The sequence below is a fragment of the Coregonus lavaretus genome (genome assembly GCF_964263955.1).
Source record: "Coregonus lavaretus genome assembly, contig: HAP1_SCAFFOLD_154, whole genome shotgun sequence".
NCBI lineage: Eukaryota > Metazoa > Chordata > Actinopteri > Salmoniformes > Salmonidae > Coregonus > Coregonus lavaretus.
Window position 1 is genome coordinate 449679 of NW_028160661.1, and position 22652 is coordinate 472330.

The following is a 22652-nucleotide window of genomic DNA, read 5'->3' on the forward strand; positions in this document are numbered from 1 at the left end:
GTCTGTTATTCTAACTCAATCAGCATGACAGAGTGATCTCCAGCCTTGTCCTCGTCAACACTCTCACCTGTGTTAACGAGAGAATCACTGACATGATGGCAGCTGGTCCTTTTGTGGCAGGGCTGAAATGCAGTGGAAATGTTTTTTGGGGGATTAAGTTCATTTTCATGGCATAGAGGGACTTTGCAATTATTTGCAATTCATCTGATCACTCTTCATAACATTCTGGAGTATTTACAAATTGCCATCATAAAAACTGAGGCAGCAGACTTTGTGAAAATTTATATTTGTGTCATTCTCAGAACTTTTGACCACGACTGTAGTTCTTCTGCTGTTCTAGTATTCAGGTCTCCACAGACCAGCACATTGCCTTGGGCCTGAAAGTGACTAATCTCCCCCTCTAGAATGGAGAAACTCTCTTCATTGAAGTAGGGTGACTCTGAGGGGGGAATGTATGTGGCTCAGAGGAATACATTTTTATCTGTTAAGATAGCCTCCTTGTTGATTATTTACCAGATAAAGAATGCTCCTGTTTTGATCAATTCGATTGAATTAGTTAGTTCAGATTCATACCATATTAGCATTCCCCCTGAGTCTCTGCCATGTGTGATTCCTTTTAATTTGGTGGATGGTATGATTATCTCCCTATAACCTAGTGGACAGCCAGTGGAAACATCACCTCTGCACCATGTTTCCTGTAGTACTACAATATCAACATTATCAATATCTTTAAGGAAGTCTGGGTTTCTGCTCTTTAGCCCAAAAGCAGAGGACTTCAATCCTTCAACACTCACAATCCAACAAGAACAATTCAAATAAAAAAATGCAATTAACGTAAACTCTTATTATGCAAATGTGATTTGTTTATCATTTAAGATAGTATTTGTGTCATGCCACTTGGGTGGATGTAGTGTGAGGATGGTGGAGTTCTTGTGCTCATCTTACCATGACCCTCGGCCTATCACATGTGAGCATAGTAGATTCAGCATTTGTTTGATGTCACTCATTTTGTTGGTGGGGGCTGGGCCAGTTGCTCCTCTCACAGCTGCCGGGCTGTGGCTCTTCCAGGTGTGGGTCTGCGGTGGGGGGGAGGGGGGTGTTAGGCCTCATCTGGGTGAGTCTGAAGCTGGGCTGGGGTGGTCTGTGCTGCGCTGGCTGTGGTGGACATTGAGGTTGGTGGTGCTGTGGCCGTGGTTGGGGGGTCCAGGGTGCTGGTCCGGGGTGTTGTCTCGGTGATCTCGGGGTGGTGGAGATTACTCCGCTGTTCCTGGGTGGAGAGGTCGGGCTGCGGTTTAAAATGATGCCCTTGAGAGTCTTGGCAAGGATGGGGACTGTCTCCCTGTACAGGTGAACATGGTCATAGAGACAGTCCAGATCGAGGGTGGGATGGTGGGCCAGGTGTACATTGGGTCGCAGGGCACAGTCCCGGGAGAGGCTGGCGTTTATTCTTTGGATTGTGGCAGGGTGGAAGTCCTTCCTCTGTAGAAGGGTTGACACTACGATCCTTGAGTTGGGGAAGATTGCGGAGGCCTTCTCAATCACTCCCCGTAGTTAAGTCGCCACCCTTTCCTGCTGAGCACGCAGGTCGTTGCTTCCGGTGTGTATGATGATGTGGCTTGACGACCCGAGCTGGGCCTTGTTAAGCAGCTCCATGGCACTCTGCGTTGTTGGGCACCACACCTTTCTCGTTTTGTGTCTAGGGAAAAGTTTATTCTCCTGAACAAACTTCCCATTTGAGTCCATCAACAGGACAATCTCAGCCAGTGTCTTCTGGACTGCAGGAGGTATAGTGGGGGCTGGTGGGTGTTGGAGCTGGGGTGGGGGTGGTCTGTGCCGGTGTCGCTGTCAGTGGGAGGCTGTTCTGTGGGCTGGGGGAGGCATGCAGCAGGCAGGGCTGGGGAGGCCTGGCTGGTTGAGGTGGGCTCCTCTGCTCTTTCTCTCCTGCAGCTCCTCTCTGTCTAACCCTAACAGCTCCTCTCTTAGTGCGGTCAGCTCGTTATTACTGCTCTGCCTCTCTTTTTGGAGCTCTCTCTTGAGTCCGTCTTTTTGGAGCTCTCTCTTGAGTCCGTCTTTTTGGAGCTCTCTCTTGAGTCCGTCTTTTTGGAGCTCTCTCTTGAGTCCGTCTTTTTGGAGCTCTCTCTTGAGTCCGTCTTTTTGGAGCTCTCTCTTGAGTCCGTCTTTTTGGAGCTCTCTCTTGAGTCCGTCTTTTTGGAGCTCTCTCTTGAGTCCGTCTTTTTGGAGCTCTCTCTTGAGTCCGTCTTTTTGGAGCTCTCTATTGAGTCCGTCTTTTTGGAGCTCTCTCTTGAGTCCGTCTTTTTGGAGCTCTCTCTTGAGTCCGTCTTTTTGGAGCTCTCTCTTGAGTCCGTCTTTTTGGAGCTCTCTCTTGAGTCCGTCTTTTTGGAGCTCTCTCTTGAGTCCGTCTTTTTGGAGCTCTCTCTTGAGTCCGTCTTTTTGGAGCTCTCTCTTGAGTCCGTCTTTTTGGAGCTCTCTCTTGAGTCCGTCTTTTTGGAGCTCTCTCTTGAGTCCGTCTTTTTGGAGCTCTCTCTTGAGTCCGTCTTTTTGGAGCTCTCTCTTGAGTCCGTCTTTTTGGAGCTCTCTCTTGAGTCCGTCTTTTTGGAGCTCTCACTTGAGTCCGTCTTTTTGGAGCTCTCTCTTGAGTCCGTCTTTTTGGAGCTCTCTCTTGAGTCCGTCTTTTTGGAGCTCTCTCTTGAGTCCGTCTTTTTGGAGCTCTCTCTTGAGTCTGTCTTTTTGGAGCTCTCTCTTGAGTCCGTCTTTTTGGAGCTCTCTCTGGAGTCCGTCTTTTTGGAGCTCTCTCTTGAGTCCGTCTTTTTGGAGCTCTCTCTTGAGTCCGTCTTTTTGGAGCTCTCTCTTGAGTCCGTCTTTTTGGAGCTCTCTCTTGAGTCCGTCTTTTTGGAGCTCTCTCTTGAGTCCGTCTTTTTGGAGCTCTCTCTTGAGTCCGTCTTTTTGGAGCTCTCTCTTGAGTCCGTCTTTTTGGAGCTCTCACTTGAGTCCGTCTTTTTGGAGCTCTCTCTTGAGTCCGTCTTTTTGGAGCTCTCTCTTGAGTCCGTCTTTTTGGAGCTCTCTCTTGAGTCCGTCTTTTTGGAGCTCTCTCTTGAGTCCGTCTTTTTGGAGCTCTCTCTTGAGTCCGTCTTTTTGGAGCTCTCTCTTGAGTCCGTCTTTTTGGAGCTCTCTCTTGAGTCCGTCTTTTTGGAGCTCTCTCTTGAGTCCGTCTTTTTGGAGCTCTCTCTTGAGTCCGTCTTTTTGGAGCTCTCTCTTGAGTCCGTCTTTTTGGAGCTCTCTCTTGAGTCCGTCTTTTTGGAGCTCTCTCTTGAGTCCGTCTTTTTGGAGCTCTCTCTTGAGTCCGTCTTTTTGGAGCTCTCTCTTGAGTCCGTCTTTTTGGAGCTCTCTCTTGAGTCCGTCTTTTTGGAGCTCTCTCTTGAGTCCGTCTTTTTGGAGCTCTCTCTTGAGTCCGTCTTTTTGGAGCTCTCTCTTGAGTCCGTCTTTTTGGAGCTCTCTCTTGAGTCCGTCTTTTTGGAGCTCTCTCTTGAGTCCGTCTTTTTGGAGCTCTCTCTTGAGTCCGTCTTTTTGGAGCTCTCTCTTGAGTCCGTCTTTTTGGAGCTCTCTCTTGAGTTCGTCTTTTTGGAGCTCTCTCTTGAGTCCGTCTTTTTGGAGCTCTCTCTTGAGTCCGTCTTTTTGGAGCTCTCTCTTGAGTCCGTCTTTTTGGAGCTCTCTCTTGAGTCCGTCTTTTTGGAGCTCTCTCTTGAGTCCGTCTTTTTGGAGCTCTCTCTTGAGTCCGTCTTTTTGGAGCTCTCTCTTGAGTCCGTCTTTTTGGAGCTCTCTTGAGTCCGTCTTTTTGGAGCTCTCTCTTGAGTCCGTCTTTTTGGAGCTCTCTCTGGAGTCCGTCTTTTTGGAGCTCTCTCTTGAGTCCGTCTTTTTGGAGCTCTCTCTTGAGTCCGTCTTTTTGGAGCTCTCTCTTGAGTCCGTCTTTTTGGAGCTCTCTCTTGAGTCCGTCTTTTTGGAGCTCTCTCTTGAGTCCGTCTTTTTGGAGCTCTCTCTTGAGTCCGTCTTTTTGGAGCTCTCTCTTGAGTCCGTCTTTTTGGAGCTCTCTCTTGAGTCCGTCTTTTTGGAGCTCTCTCTTGAGTCCGTCTTTTTGGAGCTCTCTCTTGAGTCCGTCTTTTTGGAGCTCTCTTGAGTCCGTCTTTTTGGAGCTCTCTCTTGAGTCCGTCTTTTTGGAGCTCTCTCTGGAGTCCGTCTTTTTGGAGCTCTCTCTTGAGTCCGTCTTTTTGGAGCTCTCTCTTGAGTCCGTCTTTTTGGAGCTCTCTCTTGAGTCCGTCTTTTTGGAGCTCTCTCTTGAGTCCGTCTTTTTGGAGCTCTCTCTTGAGTCCGTCTTTTTGGAGCTCTCTCTTGAGTCCGTCTTTTTGGAGCTCTCTCTTGAGTCCGTCTTTTTGGAGCTCTCTCTTGAGTCCGTCTTTTTGGAGCTCTCTCTTGAGTCCGTCTTTTTGGAGCTCTCTCTTGAGTCTGTCTTTTTGGAGCTCTCTCTTGAGTCCGTCTTTTTGGAGCTCTCTCTTGAGTCCGTCTTTTTGGAGCTCTCTCTTGAGTCCGTCTTTTTGGAGATCTCTCTTGAGTCCGTCTTTTTGGAGCTCTCTCTTGAGTCCGTCTTTTTGGAGCTCTCTCTTGAGTCCGTCTTTTTGGAGCTCTCTCTTGAGTCCGTCTTTTTGGAGCTCTCTCTTGAGTCCGTCTTTTTGGAGCTCTCTCTTGAGTCCGTCTTTTTGGAGCTCTCTCTTGAGTCCGTCTTTTTGGAGCTCTCTCTTGAGTCCGTCTTTTTGGAGCTCTCTCTTGAGTCCGTCTTTTTGGAGCTCTCTCTTGAGTCCGTCTTTTTGGAGCTCTCTCTTGAGTCCGTCTTTTTGGAAATCTCTCTTGAGTCCGTCTTTTTGGAGCTCTCTCTTGAGTCCGTCTTTTTGGAGCTCTCTCTTGAGTCCGTCTTTTTGGAGCTCTCTCTTGAGTCCGTCTTTTCGGAGCTCTCTCTTGAGTCCGTCTTTTCGGAGCTCTCTCTTGAGTCCGTCTTTTCGGAGCTCTCTCTTGAGTCCGTCTTTTCGGAGCTCTCTCTTGAGTCCGTCTTTTTGGAGCTCTCTCTTGAGTCCGTCTTTTTGGAGCTCTCTCTTGAGTCCGTCTTTTTGGAGCTCTCTCTTGAGTCCGTCTTTTTGGAGCTCTCTCTTGAGTCCGTCTTTTTGGAGCTCTCTCTTGAGTCCGTCTTTTTGGAGCTCTCTCTTGAGTCCGTCTTTTTGGAGCTCTCTCTTGAGTCCGTCTTTTTGGAGCTCTCTCTTGAGTCCGTCTTTTCGGAGCTCTCTCTTGAGTCCGTCTTTTCGGAGCTCTCTCTTGAGTCCGTCTTTTTGGAGCTCTCTCTTGAGTCCGTCTTTTTGGAGCTCTCTCTTGAGTCCGTCTTTTTGGAGCTCTCTCTTGAGTCCGTCTTTTTGGAGCTCTCTCTTGAGTCCGTCTTTTTGGAGCTCTCTCTTGAGTCCGTCTTTTTGGAGCTCTCTCTTGAGTCCGTCTTTTTGGAGCTCTCTCTTGAGTCCGTCTTTTTGGAGCTCTCTCTTGAGTCCGTCTTTTTGGAATTCTCTCTTGAGTCCGTCTTTTTGGAGCTCTCTCTTGAGTCCGTCTTTTTGGAGCTCTCTCTTGAGTCCGTCTTTTTGGAGCTCTCTCTTGAGTCCGTCTTTTTGGAGCTCTCTCTTGAGTCCGTCTTTTTGGAGCTCTCTCTTGAGTCCGTCTTTTTGGAGCTCTCTCTTGAGTCCGTCTTTTTGGAGCTCTCTCTTGAGTCCGTCTTTTTGGAGCTCTCTCTTGAGTCCGTCTTTTTGGAGCTCTCTCTTGAGTCCGTCTTTTTGGAGCTCTCTCTTGAGTCCGTCTTTTTGGAGCTCTCTCTTGAGTCCGTCTTTTTGGAGCTCTCTCTTGAGTCCGTCTTTTTGGAGCTCTCTCTTGAGTCCGTCTTTTTGGAGCTCTCTCTTGAGTCCGTCTTTTTGGAGCTCTCTCTTGAGTCCGTCTTTTTGGAGCTCTCTCTTGAGCCCGTCTTTTTGGAGCTTTCTCTTGAGTCCGTCTTTTTGGAGCTCTCTCTTGAGTCCGTCTTTTTGGAGCTCTCTCTTGAGTCCGTCTTTTTGGAGCTCTCTCTTGAGTCCGTCTTTTTGGAGCTCTCTCTTGAGTCCGTCTTTTTGGAGCTCTCTCTTGAGTCCGTCTTTTTGGAGCTCTCTCTTGAGTCCGTCTTTTTGGAGCTCTCTCTTGAGTCCGTCTTTTTGGAGCTCTCTCTTGAGTCCGTCTTTTTGGAGCTCTCTCTTTTGGAGCTCTCCTCCTGGGGCGTGTCCTCCACTATGGTGGGAAGAGAGGTGCTGGATGTGCCTTTTTGGGTGGGGATAGTGGGGGTGAGGGTGGTGCTGGTGGATTTTCTCTTGTGGGATGGCATGTCACTGGTGGTGACCCCTCTCTCTCTGCTCTCTCCTTAATGTTCTGAAAGTCTGTTTCAAACAGCCTAAGGTTACCTTGCACCATGACAGTCCCAGTCTTGGCCTTGCTGTTTAGATTGTTGTTGTCCTTGCTGTGAGATGTTACCCCACTCTTCCACCAAGGCACATGCAAGTTCTCTGACATTTCTGGGGGGAATGGCCCTAGCCCTCACCCTCCGATCCAACAGGTCCCAGACGAAGCGTTAACGTTAGGTAGTTAGTAGCTACTGTACTCGAAATGTAGCTAGCTTGTTGCTACCTGGATAGCTAACTAAACAATAGCTGGAACGACCTAGCTTTAATATTTGGAGACGCTTTCTCTCCGTTGGGACAGACGCGAACTGGCTGAATCGATTCAGTGGCTAGCTTTGCACTTAACTGGCTAACAGTAGCTACTAAGGGTAAGTTATAACCTACATTTATTTTTGTTTTGTTTTTTACATACTGGTAACCAGAGTCATTCAAGGGGAATTCAGGACATGGGTGACTAGTTAACGTTAGCTTGGCTCTCTCTGTCTGTTTCGTGCCGTGGGAGGAGGGGTTGGTTCGTTGGTAGAGAGCAATGGCTAGCTAGTATGCTAACTATTCTAGCTAGCTAACTAACTGGCTGAATAAGTTGACAACGTACTCACTCAAACTGTCAAAACTAACCAAAACTTTACACAACATTAGACACAGACATGAATGATCTGTTTAGCGTGTTAACACACTGTTGGTGGTTTGTTGTAACCGAGTATTGGTGCTAAACCGTGTTATTGGAGGCTGGCATGCTAGTTAGCTATGGCGTCATAGGATTCGGTGCCCTGGGCGGTTTTCACGGAAGAATACTGTACCAAGTTAGCTAGCTGAATAAACTAAGTTGGAGTCTGTTCCCAGAAAACATTGAACCGCTGTAGTTTACAACAATTATAATTTCTAAACTGGAAGTTGGGAGAGTTATATTTGAGTGTTTCAGTGAAACGTAAGTGAGGGAGGCTCCGCTCTCTCGCTTTCCCAGATGTTTAGTTCATTTCATTCCAATATCCTTTGCATTATTATAACATTTTCTGTAGCCTGTCAACTATGTTTCTCTCTATCCCTGTTCTCTCCTCTCTGCACAGGCCATATAAACGCTTCACACCGCGTGGCTGCTGCCACTCTAATCTGGTGGTTCCTGCGCGCACGACCCACGTGTAGTTCCAGGTCTCCGGCAGCCTCTGGAACTGCCGTTCTGCAGCCAACAAGGCAGAGTTCATCTCAGCCTATGCTACCCTCCAGTCCCTCGACTTCTTGGCGCTGACGGAAACATGGATTACCACAGAAAACACTGCTACTCCTACTGCTCTTTCCTTGTCTGATCATGTGTTCTCGCATACCCCGAGAGCATCTGATCAGCGCGGCGGTGGCACAGGAATCCTCATCTCTCCCAAGTGGACATTCTCTCTTTTTCCCCTGACCCATCTGTCTATCTCCTTATTTGAATTCTATGCTGTCACAGTCACTAGCCCATTCAAGCTTAACATCCTTGTCATTTATCGCCCTCCAGGTTCCCTTGGAGAGTTCATCAATGAGCTTGACGCTTTGATAAGTTCCTTTCCTGAGGATGGCTCACCCCTCACAGTTCTGGGTGACTTTAACCTCCCTACGTCTGCCTTTGACTCATTTCTCTCTGCCTCCTTCTTTCCACTCCTCTTTTGACCTCACCCTCTCACCGTCCCCTCCTACTCACAAGGCAGGCAATACGCTTGACCTCATCTTTACTAGATGCTGTTCTTCTACTAATCTCACTGCAACTCCCCTCCAAGTGTTCGACCACTACTTTGTATCCTTTTCTCTCTCGCTCTCCTCCAACACTACTCACTCTGGCCCTACTCAGATGGTAATGTGCTGTCGCAACCTTCGCTCTCTCTCTCCCGCTACTCTCTCCTCTTCCATCCTATCATCTCTTCCCTCTGCTAAATCCTTCTGCCTCCGATCTCCTGATTCTGCCTCTTCAACCCTCCTCTCCTCCCATCCTGCATCTTTTGACTCTCTATGTCCCCTATCCTCCCGGCCGGCTCGGTCCTCCCCTCCTGCTCCGTGGCTTGACGACTCATTGCGAGCTCACAGAAGAGGGCTCCGGGCAGCCGAGCGGAAATGGAGGAAAACTAGACTCCCTGCGGACCTGTCATCTTTTCACTCCCTCCTCTCTACATTCTGTTCCTCTGTTTCCGCTGCTAAAGCCACGTTCTACCACTCTAAATTTCAAGCCTCTGCCTCTAACCCTAGAAAGCTCTTTGCCACCTTCTCCTCCCTGCTGAATCCTCCTCCTCCTCCTCCCCCTCCCTCCTCCCTCTCTGTGGATGACTTCATCAACCATTTTGAAAAGAAGGTTGACGACATCCGATCCTCATTTATTAAGTCAAATGACACCGCTGGTCCTGCTCACACTGCCCTACACTATACTTTGACTTCTTTCTCCCCTCTCTCTCCAGATGAAATCTTGCGACTTGTGACGGCCGGCCGCCCAACAACCTGCCCGCTTGACCCTATCCTCTCCTCTCTTCTCCAGACCATTTCCGGAGACCTTCTCCCTTACCACGCTCATCAACTCATCCTTGACCGCTGGCCATGTCCCTTTCGTCTTCAAGAGAGCGAGAGTTGCATCCCTCCTCAAAAAACCTACACTCTCCTCTCCCTCCGATGTCAACAACTACAGACCAGTATCCCTTCTTTCTTTTCTCTCCAAAACTCTTGAGCGTGCCGTCTCTAGCCAACTCTCCTGCTATCTCTCTCAGAATGACCTTCTTGATCTTAACCAGTCAGGTTTCAAGACTGGTCATTCAACTGAGACTGCTCTTCTCTGTGTCACGGAGGCTCTCCGCACTGCTAAAGCTAACTCTCGCTCTTCTGCTCTTATCCTTCTAGACCTATCCGCTGCCTTTGATACTGTGAACCATCAGATCCTCCTCTCCACCCTCTCCGAGTTGGGCATCTCCGGCGCTGCTCACTCTTGGATTGCGTCCTACCTGACAGGTCGCTCCTACCAGGTGGCGTGGCTAGAATCTGTCTCCACACCACGTGCTCTCACCACTGGTGTCTCCCAGGGCTCAGTTCTAGGCCCTCTCCTATTCTCTCTATACACCAAGTCACTTGGCTCTGTCATATCCTCACATGGTCTCTCCTATCATTGCTACGCAGACGACAAACAATTACATTTCTCCTTTCCCCCTTCTGATAACCAGATGGCGAATCGCATCTCTGTATGTCTGGCAGACATATCAGTGTGGATGTCGGATCACCACCTCAAGCTAAACCTCGGCAAGACGGAGCTGCTCTTCCTCCCGGGGAAGGACTGCCCGTTCCATGATCTCGCCATCATGGTTGACAACTCCATTGTGTCCTCCTCCCAGAGTGCAAAGAACCTTGGCGTGACCCTGGACAACACCCTGTCGTTCTCCGCTAACATCAAAGCGGTGACCCGATCCTGCAGGTTTATGCTCTACAAAATTCGCAGAGTACGACCCTACCTTACACAGAAAGCGGCACAGGTCCTAATCCAGGCACTTGTCATCTCCCGTCTGGATTACTGCAACTCGCTGTTGGCTGGGCTCCCTGCTTGTTCCATTAAACCCCTACAACTTATCCAGAACGTCTGGTGTTCAACCTTCCCAAGTTCTCTCATGTCACCCCGCTCCTCCGCACACTCCACTGGCTTCCAGTTGAGGCTCGCATCTACTGCAAGACCATGGTGCTTTCCTACGTAGCTGTGAGGGGAACGGCACCTCCTTACCTTGAGGCTCTGATCAGACCCTACACCCAAACGAGGGCACTACGTTCATCCACCTCTGGCCTGCTAGCCCCCGTACCTCTACGGAAGCACAGTTCCCGCTCAGCCCAGTCAAAGCTATTCGCTGCTCTGGCACCCCAATGGTGGAACAAGCTCCCCCACAACGCCAGGACAGCGGAGTCACTGACGACCTTCCGGAGACACTTGAAACCCTACCTCTTTAAGGAATACCTGGAATAGTATAAAAGTAATCCTTCTACACCCACCTCCCCCACCCCCCCATAAAACATAAATAAATAAATCATGTGGTTGTCCCACTGGCTATCATAAGTTGAATGCACCAATTTGTAAGTCGCTCTGGATAAGAGCGTCTGCTAAATGATGTAAATGTAAATGTTGTGGAGGTTGATTGTTATCATGGTGCTGTCAGGGTCGTCTGTCTCTTTGACTTTCAGTTTCCACCCATTACAGATTCCCTCTTACTTTACGGATGGGTAGTGAGAGCAGACTGCTGAGCGCCATGCATTTGGCTGGTCAGTGAGAAAGATGAGATTACTCACATCACCGTTTTTGTAGAGGTCTGTGAAAAGGGTTTCTGGCCTCCCCTTTAGTAGATTCTGGTTAAAAGCTTTCCTGGTTGTGTCATTTTTGGCCTCTGGAGGGGTAGAGAATGGACTCAGTGCTGAGGGGGAGTGGGGACATGGTGCCTGTGGGCTCTGCTACAGTTACAGTGGTCAGGTATTCTGTCACTGTGTACTCTCTGTTTAGGGCCAAATAACATTCTAGTTTGCTATGTTTTTTGTTAATTCTTCCCAATGTGTCAAGTAATTATACTTTGTTTTCTCATGATTTGGATGGGTCTAATTGTGTTGCTGTCCTGGGACTCTGTGGGATCTGTTTGTGTTTGTGAACAGAGTGTCAAGGTTGGCTGTAGGTGGGTGTATGGGTGGAATCAAGCGCAGGACACCGAAGTCAATAATCCAAAAGACTTTAGTCAAAATTACCAATAAGGCAAACAGGAAAACTCGCCCGAAGGCGGAACGACGCACGTAGGCGACCAAAATAAAGGCGCACGAAAACAGGTGCGTAAATACGCTCCAGCGCAGTGGAGTAGAAAGCTCAACCGAGCGAAATAGTCAAACGACCAGCAAATACGACAGTACACGAAACAATAACACACAACACCTGACAACCACAACGAGAACTAAATAGGACACTAATGACACTAAATGATAACAGGTGTGAAAACAATCAGACAAAAGTAAACGAACATGAAACATACAACGGTGGCAGCTAGTATTCCGGAGACAACGAACGCCGAAGCCTGCCCGAACAAGGAAGAGAGGCAGCCTCGGCCGAAACCGTGACACAGAGCCCCAGGACCAGCTTGCTGAGGGGACTCTTCTCCAGGTTAATCTCTCTGTAGGTGATGGCTTTGTTATGGAAGATTTGGGAATCGCTTCCTTTTAAGTGGTTATAGAATTTAACGGCTCTTTTCTGGATTTTGATAATTAGCGGGTATCGGCCTAATTCTGCTCTGCATGCATTATTTGGTGTTTTTCGTTGTTTACAGAGGATGTTTGTATACAGAGGATCCCCCTTGCCGTTTTTCCTATTTTGTTGCATTACAACCTGTAATTTAAATGGATTTTTATTTGGATTTCATGTAATGGATATACACAAAATAGTCCAAATTGGTGAAGTGAAATCAAAATCAAAATCAAAAAAATTAATAACGGAAAAGTGGTGCGTGCATATGTATTCACCCCTTTTGCTATGAAGCCCCTAAATAAGATCTGGATTAACCAATTACCTTCAGAAGTCAAATAATTAGTTAAATAAAGTCCACCTGTGTGCAATCTAAGTGTCACATGATCTGTCACATGATCTCAGTATATATACACCTGTTCTGAAAGGCCCCAGAGTCTGCAACACCACTAAGCAAGGGGCACCATCAAGCAAGTGGCACCATGAAGACCAAGGAGCTCTCCAAACAGGTCATGGACAAAGTTGTGGAGAAGTACAGATCAGGGTTGGGTTATAAAAAAATATCAGAAACTTTGAAGATCCCACGGTGCACCATTACATTCATTATATATTCTTTTTAACAAAATGGCACCACAACATACCTGCCAAGAGAGGGCCGCCCACCAAAACTCACAGACCAGGCAAGGAGGGCATTAATCAGAGAGGCAACAAAGAGACCAAAGATAACCCTGAAGGAGCTGCAAAGCTCCACAGCGGAGATTGGAGTATCTGTCCATAGGACCACTTTAAGACGTACACTCCACAGAGCTGGGCTTTACGGAACAGTGGCCAGAAAAAAGCCATTGCTTCAAGAAAGAAATAAAGAAACACGTTTGGTGTTCGCCAAAAGGCATGTGGGAGACTCCCCAAACATATGGAAGAAGGTACTCTGGTCAGATGAGACTAAAATTGAGCTTTTTGGCCATCAAGGAAAACGCTATGTCTGGCGCAAACCCAACACCTCTCATCACCCCAAGAACACCATCCCTGTGGGGATGTTTTTCATCGGCAGGGAAACTGGTCAGAATTGAAGGAATGATGGATGGCGCTAAATACAGGGAAATTCTTGAGGGAAATCTGTTTTGGTCTTCCAGAGATTTGAGACTGGGACGGAGGTTCACCTTCCAGCAGGACAATGATCCTAAGCATGCTGCTAAAGCAACACTTGAGTGGTTTAATGGAAACATTTAAAGGTCTTGGAATGGCCTTATTCAAAGCCCAGACCTAATCCAATTGAGAATCTGTGGTATGACTTAAAGATTACTGTACACCAGCGGAACCCAGCCATCTTGAAGGAGCTGGAGCAGTTTTGCCTTGAAGAATGGGCAAAGCTCCCAGTGGCTAGATGTGCCAAGCTTATAGAGACATACCCCAAGAGACTTGCAGTTGTAATTGTTGCAAAAAGTGAACAGTTATGCACACTCAAGTTTTCCGTTTTTTTGTCTTATTTCTTGTTTGTTTCACAATAAAACATGTTTTGCATCTTCAAAGTGGTAGGAATGTTGTGTAAATCAAATGATACAAACCGCCAAAAAATCCATTTTAATTCCAGGTTGTTAGGCAAAAAAATAGGAAAAATGCCAAGGGGGTGAATACAAGCCACTGTATCTTTGCAGAATTCTGCATGCAGAGTCTCAATTTGGTGTTTGTCCCATTTTGTGAATTCTTGGTTGGTGAGCGGACCCCAGACCTCACAACCATAAAGGGCAATGGGTTCTACAACGGATTCAAGTATTTTTAGCCAGATCCTAATTGGTATGTCGAATTTTATGTTCCTTTTGATGGCATAGAACAGGGGTGTCAAACTCATTTTAGCTCAGGGGCCACATGGAGGAAAATCTATTCCCAAGTGGGCCGGACCGGAAAAATCATGGTATATATAACTTAAAAACAACAACTTCAGATTGTTTTCTTTGTTTTAATACGATCAACATACAACATAAAGCTGGAGCCTGAGGACAGTGTGTCCAAAATAGTACAAGCACAACATCACTATTAATCATAAAACACGTCAAGTTTATTTGAAAATTCTAAAGAAAAAGAACACACAAACACACAATGCCTCAGTGATTAACAGAACTGTTTCACAGATCACAGAACTATATCAGGGTGTCATTTCTCAGGCAGGAATGTAGATAAAAAATAATGAAATCCTGTTCCCCAAACAAGTGCAAGAACCACAGAGTCAAGAATAGGTTAAATATACAAATAAAATAAAAACAATTTAAAACAATAGCACATCAACATAAAAACATATAAACATAAAGCTGGAGCCTGAGGACAGTGTCCAAAAGCACAACATCACTATTAATCATAAAACACCAAGTTATTTGAAAGTTCTGAGGACAAAGAACACACAAACACACAATGCCTCAGTGATTCACAGAAGTATATCACAGTTCACATAACTATATCAGGGTGTCATTTCTCAGGCAGAAATGTAGATAAAAATAATGAAATCCTGTTCCCCAAACAAGTGCAAGAACCACAGAGTCAAGAATAGGTTAAATATACAAATAAAATAAAATCAATTAAAAACAATAGCACATCAACATAAAAACATATAAACATAAATCTGAAAGCGTTGCTCAACTCCCGTAACAGTCCCGTTATTTTATCTTTGAACCGCTTCATGTCTGCCACATGTTGGGTCGCGCACACATTTTTCAGACAGGGGAAGTGAGCTGCATCACCACCGGCAAGTTGCGTCTCCCACAATGACAGCTTCAACTTGAAAGAACGTATGCTGTCATAATACTGCGTGACAACTTTGTTGCGCCCTTGCAGCTGTTTGTTCAAGTTATTCAGGTGCTCTGTAACATCCACCATAAATGCAAGGTCCTGCATCCATTCTGCGGAATGAAATTCTAACACTGGTTTGCCCTTTTCTTCCATGAACTGTTCAATTTCTTCTCGTAAATCAAAGAAACGCCTCAGCACAGCACCTCGGCTTAACCATCTTACCTCAGTGTGGTATGGCAGGCCATAGATGTGGTCTTTCTCTCTGAGAAGGCTGTCAAACTGACGGTGATTCAGGCTTCTGGATCGGATGAAATTAACAGTTTGGATGACCACCTTCATGACGTTATCCATCTTTAATGACTTGCAACACAAAGCCTCCTGGTGCAAAATACAGTGAAAAGTCAAAAAATCACGTCCTCCATTTGCAGATTGCACTTTCTCTCTGAACTTTGTCACAACGCCTGCTTTTTTCCCGATCATTGAGGGCGCACCATCTGTAGCCAGGCTGACAGCGCGGGACCAGTCCACTCCGACCCTGTCCAGCGCGCCGAAGAGTGCGGTAAAAATATCAGCTGCTGTCGTTGTATCTGTCATCGGCACCAACTCCACGAACTCCTCGGTGACGGTCAATGTGTCATCAACTCCGCGGATGAAAATGGCCAGTTGTGCAACATCTGTAATGTCCGTGCTTTCATCAATTGCAACCGAAAACGCAATAAATGACTTTACTTTTTGCTTCAACTGGCTGTCCAAATCCACTGAAAGATCGGAAATCCTGTCTGCAACTGTGTTTCTTGTCAGGCTGATATTTGCAAAAGCCTGCCGCTTTTCAGGGCACACAATCTCCGCTGCCTTCATCATGCATGTTTTTACAAATTCACCCTCACTAAATGGTTTTGAAGCCACTGCGATTTCATTAGCAATGAGGTAGCTAGCTTTCACTGCAGCGTCACTGATGTCTCGGCTGTGAGTAAACACAGACTGCTGTTTCTTCAGACCCGCCAACAGTTCATTCACCTTCTCTCATCTCCGCTGTCCTTGAAAGTTGTCATATTTGTCGGCATGAAGACTCACATAGTGGCGACGAAGGTTATATTCTTTCAGCACTGCAACATGCTCTGAACACACCAAACATACAGCTTTCCCATTCAATTCCGTGAATAAATAGGATGACAATTTTTCTTGGAACACTCTGCACTCTGCGTCCACTTTTCTCTTTTTTGACAGAGACATATTGGGGCAATGAGGGTGCCAAAGCACATAATGTTAAAAGTAGAAGCCGTAATAAATATCGCGGGCAAAACAAAGTAGCTCATTGGCTGCACGTGCTTGACCTACTTGCTCTGCCCTGGTATAAACAGTTTGCTTGCTTAACACAATTGCTATTGCGCCATCCAGTGGACGCAATTGGAACAGCAGTTTATTTTATTGAAAAATTGCAGCGCATTTTTATACTTTACAATTTTTTATTTTTTTTTGTAATCATCTCGCGGGCCGGATTAAACCCGTTTGCGGGCCTGATCCGGCCCGCGGGCCGGACGTTTGACACCCCTGGCATAGAAGGTCCTTCTTGCCTTGTCTCTCAGATCATGGTCCTCTTTAGCTCAGCTGGTAGAGCACGGCGCTTGTAACGTCAAGGTAGTGGGTTCGATCCCCGGGACCACCCATACACAAAAATGTATGCACGCATGACTGTAAGACGCTTTGGATAAAAGCGTCTGCTAAATGGCATATTATATTATTATTATTATTATCATTCACAGCTTTGTGGAAGTTACCTGTGGTGCTGATGTTTAGGCCAAGGTATGTATAGGTTTCTGTGTGCTCTAGGGCAACGGTGTCTAGGTGGAATTTTTATTCGTGGTCTTAGCAACTCTACCTTTTATGGAACACCATTATTTTAGTCTTACTGAGATTTAGGCTACCTCTCTCTCTCTCTCTCTCTCTAGGCTAACTCTCTCTCTCTCTCTCTCTCTCTCTCTCTCCCTCTCTAGGCTAACTCCCTCTCTCTCTCTCCCTCTCCCTCTCTCTCTCTCTCTCTCTCTATCTAGGCTACCTCTCTCTCTCTCTCTCTCTCTCTCTATCTCTATCTCTATCTCTATCTAGGCTAACTGTCTCTCTCCCTCTCTCTCTCCTCTCTCTAGGCTATCTCTCTCTCTCTCTCTCTAGAATACCTGTCTCTCTCTCGCTCTCTCTCTCTCCCTATATCTCTCTCTCTCAGGCTACCTGTGTCTCTCTCTCTCTCTCTCGCTCTCTCTCTCTCTCTCTCTCTCTCTCTCTCTCTCTCTCCTCTCTCTCTCTCTCTCTCTCTCTCTCTCTCTCTGTCTCTCTCTCTAGGCTACCGGCCTCTCTCTCTCTCTCTAGGCTACTGTCTCTCTCTCTCTCTCTGTCTCTCTCTCTAAGCTCCTGCCTCTCTCTCTCTATCTAGGCTTCCTGCCTCTCTCTCTCTAGCTACCTGCCTCTATCTCTCTCTATTGCTCTCTAGGCTCCTCTCTCTCTCTCTCTCTCTCTCTCTCTCTCGCTAGGCTACCATCTCTCTCTCTCTCTCTCTAGGCTACCTGTCTCTCTCTCTCTCTCTCTCTCTCTCTAGGCTACTGTCTCTCTCTCTCTCATCTACTCTCTCTCTCTCTCTCTCTAGGCTACCTGTCTCTCTCTTTCTCTATATCTCTAGGCTACCTGTCTCCTCTTTCTATATATCTCTCTTAGTCTACCTGTCTCTCTCTCTCTCTAGTCTACCTGTCTCTCTCTCTCTCTCTCTCTCTCTCTCTCTCTCTCGGCTACCTCTCTCTCTATCTCTCTCTCTCTCTAGGCTACCTGTCTTCTCTCTATCTCTCTCTAAGCTACCTGTCTCTCTCTCTCTCTCTAGGCTACCTCTCTCTCTCTCTCTCTCTAGGCTACCTGTCTCTCTCTCTCTCTCTCTCTCTCTCTCTCTAGGCTACCTGTCTCTCTCTCGCTCTCTATCGCTCTCTAGGCTACCTCTCTCTCTCTCTCTCTCTCTCTCTCTCTCTCTCTCTCTCTCTCTCTCTCTCTCTCTCTCTCTCTAGGCTACCTGTCTCTCTATCTCTCTCTAAGCTACCTGTCTCTCTCTCTCTCTAGGCTACCTGTCTCTCTCTCTCTCTAGGCTACCTGTATCTCTCTCTCTCTCTAGGCTACCTGTATCTCTCTCTCTCTCTCTAGGCTACCTGTCTCTCTCGCTCTCTCTCTCTAGGCTACCTGTCTCTCTCTCTATCTCTCTCTAGGCTACCTGTCTCTCTCTCTCTCTAGGCTACCTGTCTCTCTCTATCTCTCTCTCTCTCTCTCTATCTCTCTGTAGGCTACCTGCCTCTCTCTCTCCCTCTCTCTCTAAGCTAGTCTCTCTCTCTCTCTAGGATACCTGTCTCTCTCTCTCTCTCTCTAGGCTACCTGTCTCTCTCTCTCTCTCTCTCTCTAGGCTACCTGTCTCTCTCTCGCTCTCTATCGCTCTCTAGGCTACCTCTCTCTCTCATCTACCTCTCTCGCTCTCTCTCTCTCTCTGTTCTACCTGTCTCTCTCTCTCTCTCTCTCTCTCTAGGCTACCTGTCTCTCTCTATCTCTCTCTAAGCTACCCGTCTCTCTCTCTCTCTCTAGGCTACCTGTCTCTCTCTCTCTCTATCTATATCTCTCTAGGCTACTTGTCTCTCTCGATCTCTCTCTAGAATACCTGTCTCTCTCTCGCTCTCTCTCTCTCTCCCTATATCTCTCTCTCTAGGCTACCTGTCTCTCTCTCTCTCTCTCTCTCTCTCTCTCTCTCTCTCTCTCTCTCTCTCTCTCGGCTACCTGTCTCTCTCTCGCTCTCTATCGCTCTCTAGGCTACCTGTCTCTCTCTCTCTCTAGGCTACCTGTATCTCTCTCTCTCTCTCTCTCTAGGCTACCTGTCTCTCTCTCTCTCTCTCTCTAGGCTACCTGTCTCTCTCTCTCTCTAGGCTACCTGTCTCTCTCTATCTCTCTCTCTCTCTCTCTATCTCTCTGTAGACTACCTGCCTCTCTCTCTCTCTCTCTCTCTCTCTCTAAGCTACCTGTCTCTCTCTCTCTCTAGGATACCTGTCTCTCTCTCTCTCTCTCTCTAGGCTACCTGTCTCTCTCTCTCTCTCTCTCTCTCTAGGCTACCTGTCTCTCTCTCGCTCTCTATCGCTCTCTAGGCTACCTCTCTCTCTCATCTACCTCTCTCGCTCTCTCTCTCTCTCTGTTCTACCTGTCTCTCTCTCTCTCTCTCTCTCTCTCTCTCTCTCTCTCTAGGCTACTTGTCTCTCTCTATCTCTCTCTAAGCTACCCGTCTCTCTCTCTCTCTAGGCTACCTGTCTCTCTCTCTCTCTATCTATATCTCTCTAGGCTACTTGTCTCTCTCGATCTCTCTCTAGAATACCTGTCTCTCTCTCGCTCTCTCTCTCTCTCCCTATATCTCTCTCTCTAGGCTACCTGTCTCTCTCTCTCTCTCTCTCTCTCTCTCTCTCTCTCTCTGTCTCTCTCTCTAGGCTACCTGCCTCTCTCTCTCTCTCTCTCTCTCTCTAGGCTACCTGTCTCTCTCTCTCTCTCTGTCTCTCTCTCTAAGCTACCTCCCTCTCTCTCTCTCTCTCTATCTAGGCTTCCTGCCTCTCTCTCTCTAGGCTACCTGCCTCTATCTCTCTCTATTGCTCTCTAGGCTACCCATCTCTCTCTCTCTCTCTAGGCTACCTCTCTCTCTCTCTCTCTCTCTCTCTCTCTCTCTAGGCTACCTGTCTCTCTCTCTCTCTATCTCTCTAGGCTACCTGTCTCTCTCTTTCTATATATCTCTCTCTAGTCTACCTGTCTCTCTCTCTCTCTAGTCTACCTGTCTCTCTCTCTCTCTCTCTCTCTCTCTCTCTCTCTAGCCTACCTCTCTCTCTGTCTCTATCTCTCTCTATCTCTCTCTAGGCTACCTGTCTATCTCTCTCTCTCTCTCTCTCTCTAAGCTACCTGGCTCTCTCTCTCTCTCTATCTAGGCTTCCTGCCTCTCTCTCTCTCTCTCTCTCTAGGCTACCTGTCTCTCTCTATATATCTCTCTCTAGGCTACCTGTCTCTCTCTCTCTCTCTAGGCTACCTCTCTCTCTCTCTCTCTCTCTAGGCTACCTGTCTCTCTCTCTATCTCTCTCTAAGCTACCTGTCTCTCTCTCTATCTCTCTCTAAGCTACCTGTCTCTCTCTCTCTCTCTCTCTCTCTCTCTCGCTCTAGGCTACCTGTCTCTCTCTCTCTCTCTCTCTAGGCTACCTGTCTCTCTCTCGCTCTCTATCGCTCTCTAGGCTACCTGTTCTCTCTCTCTCTCTCTCTCTCTCTCTCTCTCTCTCTCTCTCTCTCTCTAGGCTACCTGTCTATCTCTCTCTATCTCTCTCTAGGCTACCTGTCTCTCTCTCTATCTCTCTCTAAGCTACCTGTCTCTCTCTCTCTCTAGGCTACCTGTCTCTCTCTCTCTCTAGGCTACCTGTATCTCTCTCTCTCTCTCTCTCTCTCTCTCTCTAGGCTACCTGTCTCTCTCTCTCTCTCTCTCTAGGCTACCTGTCTCTCTCTCTCTAGGCTTCCTGTCTCTCTCTATCTCTCTCTCTCTCTCTCTCTATCTCTCTCTAGGCTACCTGCCTCTCTCTCTAGCTCTCTCTAGGCTACCTGTCTCTCTCTCTCTCTATCTCTCTGTAGGCTACCTGCCTCTCTCTCTATCTCTCTCTAGGCTACCTGTCTCTCTCTCTCTAGGCTACCTGTCTCTCTCTCTCTCTCTCTCTGTAGGCTACCTGCCTCTCTCTCTATCTCTCTCTAGGCTACCTGTCTCTCTCTCTCTAGGCTACCTGTCTCTCTCTCTCTCTCTCTCTATCTCTCTCTAGGCTACCTGCCTCTCTCTCTATCTCTCTCTAGGCTACCTGCCTCTCTCTCTCTCTCTCTCTCTCTCTCTCTAGGCTACCTGTCTCTCTCTCTCTAGGCTACCTGTCTCTCTCTCTCTAGGCTACCTGTCTCTCTCTCTCTCTCTCTCTCTCTCTAGGCTACCTCTCTCTCTCTCTCTCTCTCTCTAGGCTACCTGGCTCTCTCTCTCTCTCTCTCTAGGCTACCTGGCTCTCTCTATCCCATCACTACTCTCTCTCAGACCTTCACATTAGAGCTGAGTCATCGCGCCTGCTCCCTGACATAGATTGTATTTAGACATCATGTGTCATATCCTCAACATTATCATTCATGTTATCTATAAAACAGAGGTTATCCTCAACATTATCAATCATGTATCTATAAAAGAGGTTATCCTCAACATTATCATTCCTAGTTATGATCCAACCATGGAGACATATAGGTTACCCTTCTCCTACTAATCTGTTTCTCCTACTATGTCTATTAGATAGGATGTTTTTATTAGATTCATGGTATTTTACTGCAGAACTACTATTAGGCTATAAAATGGAAATGGTAGATTGCCCAGTGGGGGGTCAAGGACAGACAAACACTGGTTGAATAAACATTGTTTCCACTTAATTTAAATGAAATTACATTGCAAGGTAGAATATAATTGACTTCTGTGCCCAGTGGGCCTCTTCGTCACAGTTTAGTAATGTAATCAACTTTTAAATGACCGGAAGTTGAGATTATTTTGATTTCACACTGTGTAGACCTATGATCGTTATTCACAGCAGTTCAAGACGAATGTTTTAAGCCCTGTAGCATAGCCCATCATGTGCAGTCTAGTTCTATATATTGGATTTGATTGAACATTCAGTTTGCTAAAATGTGAGTTGTAGTTATATAGTCATTGTTATTGCTCTTCATTGTTTGTGTATTGCTTAGACAACTTGTTCCAATTATCCTACAACAATGGGTTTCTCCTGATTTTTTATGTAAGAACAGATTTTCTGTGAAAGCCACTTGTCGTTAAGATAATTTCACATTTCCTAATATATATTTTAAGAATACCGTGTAACGGGAATTGACCAGCATCGTGTGTTTGTATATCTACTCTCCCACTACTACTCCCGAAGCTGCAGTTATTTTTTAGACCGCCCGTAACTAAATATATCCTCCACTTGTTATACGTCACAACATGTAACGTTAGGCGTTTTTTTCTCTTTCTCTGGCGGAGTTTAAACAAAGGTGTCGGGTTAAGGCTGGTACGACTATAAAAGGAGAGGGGCAGACAGGCTGGACACAACCAAATAGACAGACGGTCTGAAAGTAAGGAGAATATCGGAATTTTTGTTAGGCTAAGCACATCTCAATATTTTATTCCCAGCAGTGCAATGGGTTTCCAAACGATTTTCTCTTTAAGATTTATTTAAATGGTCAACCAATAATTCATTTATCTATATGGGAATTAGCATTTTTCCCTTGTTAATTTCTGTTAATTGGAAATAGTTTATTTCTCTTCTATGTTGCGTGGCAAAGTTCATTGTATTTATCACGAAGATGGATACATGTCTGATTTGATCATATCTACACTTTTCTCCTCAACTTTTAGGTCGTCAAAACAACGAGTGCCAGAATGACGGTTTGTTGTGAGTCGTGTGAAAGTCCAGGGAGCGGTGAGCGCTGCTCCTCTCCCCGGTCCGCTCATCTCTTCACCCGGGAGACAGAAACCTTCCTGGGACTCAGCAAGAGATTCAGGTTAGTGCAGCCTAACTGGCTCCATCCATGGTAGAGTCAAACTGCTAGAACCTGGACATAACATAGTAACATACGTTTTATATGGTATGTATTAACTTGTGGATGTCCATCATCCAGTTCGTATGATATGTTTATAATTACAGTTCGTATGATATGTTACGAATTTGCAATACTTATATGTTACAAATTCCAATTTGTTGTGGCTAATGTTAGCTAGGTGGCTAAAGAAATAAAAGCTGAAATAAATCATTCTCTCTACTATTATTCTGACATTTCACATTCTTAAAATAAAGTGGTGATCCTAACTGACCTAAAACAGGGAATTTTTACTAGGATTAAATGTCAGGAATTGTGAAAAACTGAGTTTAAATGTATTTGGCTAAGGTGCATGTAAACTTCCGACTTCAACTGTAATATGACATCTGAAATGTCTTTATTCCTTTGGAACTTTTGTGAGTAATGTTTACTGTTCATTTTTATTGTTTATTTCACTTTTGTTTATTATCTATTTCACTTGCTTTAGCAATGTAATCATATGTTTCCCA

General features: G+C 46.4%; 1 protein-coding gene across 1 annotated transcript in view; it reads left to right on the top strand.

Moving 5' to 3' along the window:
* Window positions 1-22652, top strand: part of LOC311121591 (uncharacterized protein) — a gene marked incomplete at its 5' end in the record, with an annotated part of 74048 nt that overhangs the window by 41944 nt on the left and 9452 nt on the right. The window contains one exon of the mRNA XM_084196052.1: window positions 21962-22107. Coding sequence (XP_084052178.1) covers window positions 21962-22107 — 146 coding nt within the window. The remainder of the gene's footprint in view (window positions 1-21961; window positions 22108-22652) is intronic.